Source organism: Oncorhynchus keta, chromosome 21 (genome assembly GCF_023373465.1).
Source record: "Oncorhynchus keta strain PuntledgeMale-10-30-2019 chromosome 21, Oket_V2, whole genome shotgun sequence".
Lineage (NCBI taxonomy): Eukaryota > Metazoa > Chordata > Actinopteri > Salmoniformes > Salmonidae > Oncorhynchus > Oncorhynchus keta.
Window position 1 is genome coordinate 43263250 of NC_068441.1, and position 5303 is coordinate 43268552.

At 41.8% G+C, this 5303-nt stretch overlaps 1 protein-coding gene across 2 annotated transcripts; it reads right to left on the reverse strand.

The window, feature by feature from the left end:
* Nucleotides 1-439: 439 nt before the first annotated feature.
* On the reverse strand, nucleotides 440-4439 carry LOC127910382 (uncharacterized). 2 transcript variants are annotated; one of them, XM_052473967.1, is made up of 3 exons: nucleotides 4111-4439; nucleotides 1083-1427; nucleotides 440-915 (listed from the first exon to the last, which is right to left on the reverse strand). In XM_052473967.1, the coding sequence occupies exons 1-3, from the start codon at nucleotides 4246-4248 to the stop codon at nucleotides 796-798; spliced, it is 603 nt and encodes a 200-aa protein (XP_052329927.1). In that variant the 5' UTR covers nucleotides 4249-4439; the 3' UTR covers nucleotides 440-795. The 2 variants fall into 2 exon arrangements, with proteins under 2 accessions (XP_052329927.1, XP_052329926.1); XM_052473966.1 differs by having other exon boundaries at nucleotides 1074-1427.
* Between the last annotated feature and the right edge of the window lie 864 nt (nucleotides 4440-5303).

A 5303-nucleotide genomic window follows, 5' to 3' on the forward strand; every position in this document is an offset into this window, starting at 1 on the left:
AGTTATCGGTCATGACGTACAGTGTTACTCAGTTATCGGTCATGACGTCAGTTATCGACGTAGTGTTACTCAGTTATCGGTCATGACGTAGTGTTACTCAGTTATCGGTCATGACGCAGTGTTACTCAGTTATCGGTCATGACGTTGTTATCAGTTATCGGTCATGACGTAGTGTTACTCAGTTATCGGTCATGACGTAGTGTTACTCAGTTATCGGTCATGACGTAGTGTTACTCAGTTATCGGTCATGACGTAGTGTTACTCAGTTATCGGTCATGACGTAGTGTTACTCAGTTATCAGTCATGACGTAGTGTTACTCAGTTATCGGTCATGACGTACAGTGTTACTCAGTTATCGGTCATGACGTAGTGTTACTCAGTTATCGGTCATGACGTTATAGTGTTACTCAGTTATCGGTCATGACGTCGGTCATGTGTTACTCAGTTATCGGTCATGACGTAGTGTTACTCAGTTATCGGTCATGACGTAGTGTTACTCAGTTATCGGTCATGACGTAGTGTTACTCAGTTATCGGTCATGACGTACAGTGTTACTCAGTTATCGGTCATGACGTAGTGTTACTCAGTTATCGTCATGACGTACAGTGTTACTCAGTTATCGGTCATGACGTAAAATGCTGTCCAGATATCCATTGGCATGGCATAACCTCCAAGAAATAAGGTAGCTATATCGATCCAGTACGAGTAGGTAGATGATGTTCAAGAGAAACTCTCGCACCCCCCTGTAGCAATATCCTGTATCATACGTCCATAACACCCCATACCGTAGCAGAATCAAGAGTGATGCCTCTGTAATATGGCTGGACAACTCAGTCTCCTGTCCAACAGCTCCCTGGTGTGACCACATTCACAACAACACCTTTGACCAGCCGAGGACCCATACTCCTTCAAAACCTAATAAAAGAGAGAAAAAAGTCATTAACAAAACAGATGTTTCTCATCCAAGCAAAAAGGCCACCTTTACAGAAAGAAAGGTAATTTTTGGTAACCATTACAGTGGTCACTCAGAGTAATGCAGCTCATGGTCAGGTCAGGAACAGAGGACCACTCACAGTGCTCACCTCCCTTGCCTCTCTGTCCTGCATCTCCATGCTCTTCTTCTGTAATTTCACTGCCCACGGCGAGAGGCTGGAAGAAGACTGCTCAAACTTGACTCTGCCGTTGGCGCTCTTGGCACTGCCAACTCTGTTGGCCCCATTGCGGGTGGCGAGAGCAGCCGGGGCAGACTGGGACCCCCTAATGGACAGAGGGACGATAGAAGAGGAGACTGAACTGGAGGGGAGCGTTTGAGGCCTCGTAGCGCCCCTCTGGCTTAGCCTCTTGTTCATGACGAAGGCAAAGGTCCTCTGCTCCTCGTTCAGCTGACGCATGCAGGTAAGCTGCTGCTGCTCCAGCCTCTTCAGAGTCTGAGAAAGAGACAGCAAGGGAGGAAGTCACTAAATGGCCATGTTGGAATGGACACAAGTAGCAGTGTCATTTGATCTGTTGAGCAAGTGCATGAGATATTTGTTCTTTATCTTGTCAGTTCAGATTCAAACATATAATAATCTGTTCTCTATCCATGGAATTAGTCCACTGCACCACCAGGATGGAGCTAGAGTGCCATGTTTTTTTACAAAGCTGGTCATTTTAGTATTTTCAAACAGACCACATATCAAAGGAAACAAGAACTCATTAAGATCGGGTGTGGCCAATTAGTGGGCGCGACCAACACGCCTGAATTAACTTAACAAAATACAGGATAGAGGGAGTTTTGTTGATGCTGAGAACAGAATGTATGTTCTTAAATAACATTCTTAGAATGTTCTCTGAACGTTAAAGTTCTCGTGTTTTTTGTATGAAAAGTTTTCTTAACGTTCTCTGAACTATTTGGGAACATTCCCAATATCGAACCAGTTGGAGAACGTTCCTAGAATATGACCAAAATTGAAATGAAATGTAACCATGTTTGAACTTTTACGAAACATTCTGGTAGCCCTTTACACTCGTAACCGTGTACGGGTTGAACATGGCCAATTTGGGCACTGATAAACGCCTGAATTGGAGAGCAATTGCTGTACAGTAACATGCTATACATGACATTAGAACTCTGGCTCTGTGCTTCACAGCGCTGTATGGGTTTTGACTGACAGCAGTTATGAACTTGAGCACCTCTCGCAACAAGAAGTTGCCCCCAGCTAATTGGCCCACTTTTGTGTTGTCTGAGTGAAGGAAATGCTTATTGAAGAGGACTATGTACAGTATTTTGAAAGATGAAACGCACTTCACATTTCCATATCATAAAACTCTTGCCATACGCAGTGTCAACGTTTATGATCACTATGTTTGATGTACAGTTACAAGATGACATGGCGTCATACCCTGGTTTGTTCTGAACAGTCATGTTGGCAATAGAACAACCTATCAACTGATGCACACTTGACCCATATTGAGATTTATAATGGACGTTTTTGGATTGTGTAAACAACAACAGTAATTGTGTGATTGCTGGGATGCAGGGTTGTGTTCGAGACAAAATAATGAAGAGTGTGCTTGCTCTAGTTCCTCAACAGCACAGCTGGGAGAGCTAAATGAGTGAATGAAGGAAACTAAGATTGAGCTCTTTGGCCTGAATGCCAAGCTTCACGTCTGGAGGAAACCTGGCACCATCCCTACGGTGAAGCGTGGTGGTGGCAGAATCATTCTTTGAGGATGTTTTTCAGCGGCAGGGACTGGGAGACAAGTCAGGATCGAGGGAAAGATGAACGGAGCAAAGTACAGTGAGATCCTTGATGAAAACCTGCTCCAGTGCGTTCAGGACCTCAGACTGGACAACAACCCTAAGCACACAGCCAAGACAACAAAGGAGTGGCTTCGGGACAAGTCTCTGAATGTTCTTGAGTGGCCCAGGCAGAGCCTGGACTTGAACCCGATCGAACATCCCTGGAGAGACCTGACAATAGCTGTGCAGCAACGGTCCCATCCAACCTGACAGAGCTTGAGAGGATCTGCAGAGAAGAATGGGAGAAAGTCCCCAAATACATGTGTGCCAAGCTTGTAGCGTCATACCCAAGAAGACTCGAGGGAGTAATCGCTGTCAACAGTGCTTCAACAAAGTACTGAGTAAAGGGTCTGAATACTTATGTAAATGTGATATTTCAATTTTTATTTTTAATACATTTCTTGCTTTATAAATCTACACATACCCCATAATGACAAAGCAAAAACATTTTTATTTTTATTTTGCAAATGTATAAAAAAAACGGGAAATATCACATTTACATAAGGACTGTAATGTAACAAAATGTGGAAAAAGTCAAGGGGTCTGAATATTTTCCGAATGCACTGCAGTTGAAGACTCTTATTTGAGTCATAAAAGTGCATTGAAATTACTTAGGAACTGTGCACACTTTGCTGAGGTTTGTGGCCACAGAGACATGAGTTAGTCCTCTCACTCAAACTCTTGCCTGGCCCACATTTTCCAGGAATATACTTATCATGCTACTAAGTGTATCCAGAGTATTTTCAGATTTCACTATCAACAAATGCAGCAAAAAGTTAAGTAAATGTAAACTGCATATAAAATCAACAGTGTAATGTTTGGATTCTGTTTTGAACTGTTGTGTCCTCACCTTTGGTCTAATAATTTCCCCATAATCTCCAAACTGTTCCCTTTCAATTGATAACATTGTTATCCAAAAGCTTTTCATATTTCCTCTGTAAGAAACATTTCAATTTAGCCCTATCCATATTGGCTAATTCCCACGAGTGTAAAGGGTTAAGCTGAAAATGAATAAGTCACCATCTCGTCTCACTGTCTAGACAATTATTTACAAAGTTAACAGAGCAGTAAGTGGAATTATTAAAAGTCACGTGATGCTTCTAACTTTCAATGTCAATGTGAAAGTGAATATATGCTTACAGGAACATGAAAAGGCTATTTATTTTTTTTACTTGTAAAATATACAAGCCCAGTAAAAGATAGCCTACAATTGTATGCTATACGTTTATAAGATTAAACATAAGTCTAAATATGTGGGTTATATTCAAACAAGCGAATCGGAAGGAAAATTTGAAAATACAAAATAACAATAAAAAGCAGAACGTTACCTTCATAAATTGCTTCTGTTCCTTTATGAAATTATTGTTCACAGTTTGAGAAGCGGTCATTAAATCTGAGGCACAGAGGGAATAAATTGGATCGCTTCTGTAAAGACATGCCAGCGAGAAGGATGGATTGGCATCCATTTCGTATCTAAGAACTATCAACGACAGGAATCAACTGTACTTTTGAACTTCAAATAACCTATTCCCAGTTGATATGCGGGCTACAAGTGCATGCGACTGTAAGCGCAACAATACTTGAAGCATGCAGTCTGTTGGCTCCCGCATTCGATCGTAGGCTATTACCCCCAACAGCATATCATCAGCAACACTAAAGAAGTACTTCCGGGTCAAGGAATTTCGGAACTGTTCAAAATAAAAGTCTCCCACGTAATAGTAGAAAAGTGCCTTTAACCTGTATTTATTCAGGATGTATAAAAATCATTAACCGTTTTTTATATTTGTTAATGTTTTCGTGACGTTTACATTAAATCCAATTTGTAAGTCGCTCTGGATAAGAGCGTCTGCTAAATGACTTAAATGTAATGTAAATGTAAAATGTGGGGTTTAGGTCAAATAAATGGCCCCAATGCAAATAATGTGCATTATTGTTTTATAGAGAAACATGTGTATTTGTGCTGATGTTAAAGTGGGGTGGGGAGTACTCAGTACGGTCTGTAGAATGGTGTAATTTCATGGGGCTCTGAATGATATAAGTTACTGGGGTTTTACTCTGGGTGACTGGTCTCAGATTGTCCCGTAGGCGAAGAAGCCAGATGTGGAGGTACTGGTCTGGTCTGCGGTTATGAGGCCGGCTGGAAGTACTGCCAAATTCTCTAAAACAACGTTGGAGGCAGCTTATGGTAGAGAAATTAACCTAAAATTCTCTGGCAACAACTCTGGTGGACATTCCTACATTTACATTTTTACATTTAAGTCATTTAGCAGACGCTCTTATCCAGAGCGACTTAAAAATTGGTGCATTCACCTTATGACATCCAGTGGAACAGCCACTTTACAATAGTGCATCTAAATCTTTTAGGGGGGGTGAGAAGGATTACTTATCCTATCCTAGGTATTCCTTAAAGAGGTGGGGTTTCAGGTGTCTCCGGAAGGTGGTGATTGACTCCGCTGTCCTGGCGTCGTGAGGGAGTTTGTTCCACCATTGGGGGGCCAGAGCAGCGAACAGTTTTGACTGG

Bases quoted from the DNA above. Each gene is read 5' to 3' on its own strand.
- LOC127910382 (XM_052473966.1), bottom strand. From the start codon at position 4,248: ATGGATGCCAATCCATCCTTCTCGCTGGCATGTCTTTACAGAAGCGAT. The intron at 1,428-4,110 runs GTAACGTTCTGC...TCTCTTTCTCAG, and splicing joins AACAGAAGCAATTTATGAAG to ACTCTGAAGAGGCTGGAGCA. The intron at 916-1,073 runs GTGAGTGGTCCT...CTCTTTTATTAG, and splicing joins AGGCAAGGGAGGTGAGCACT to GTTTTGAAGGAGTATGGGTC.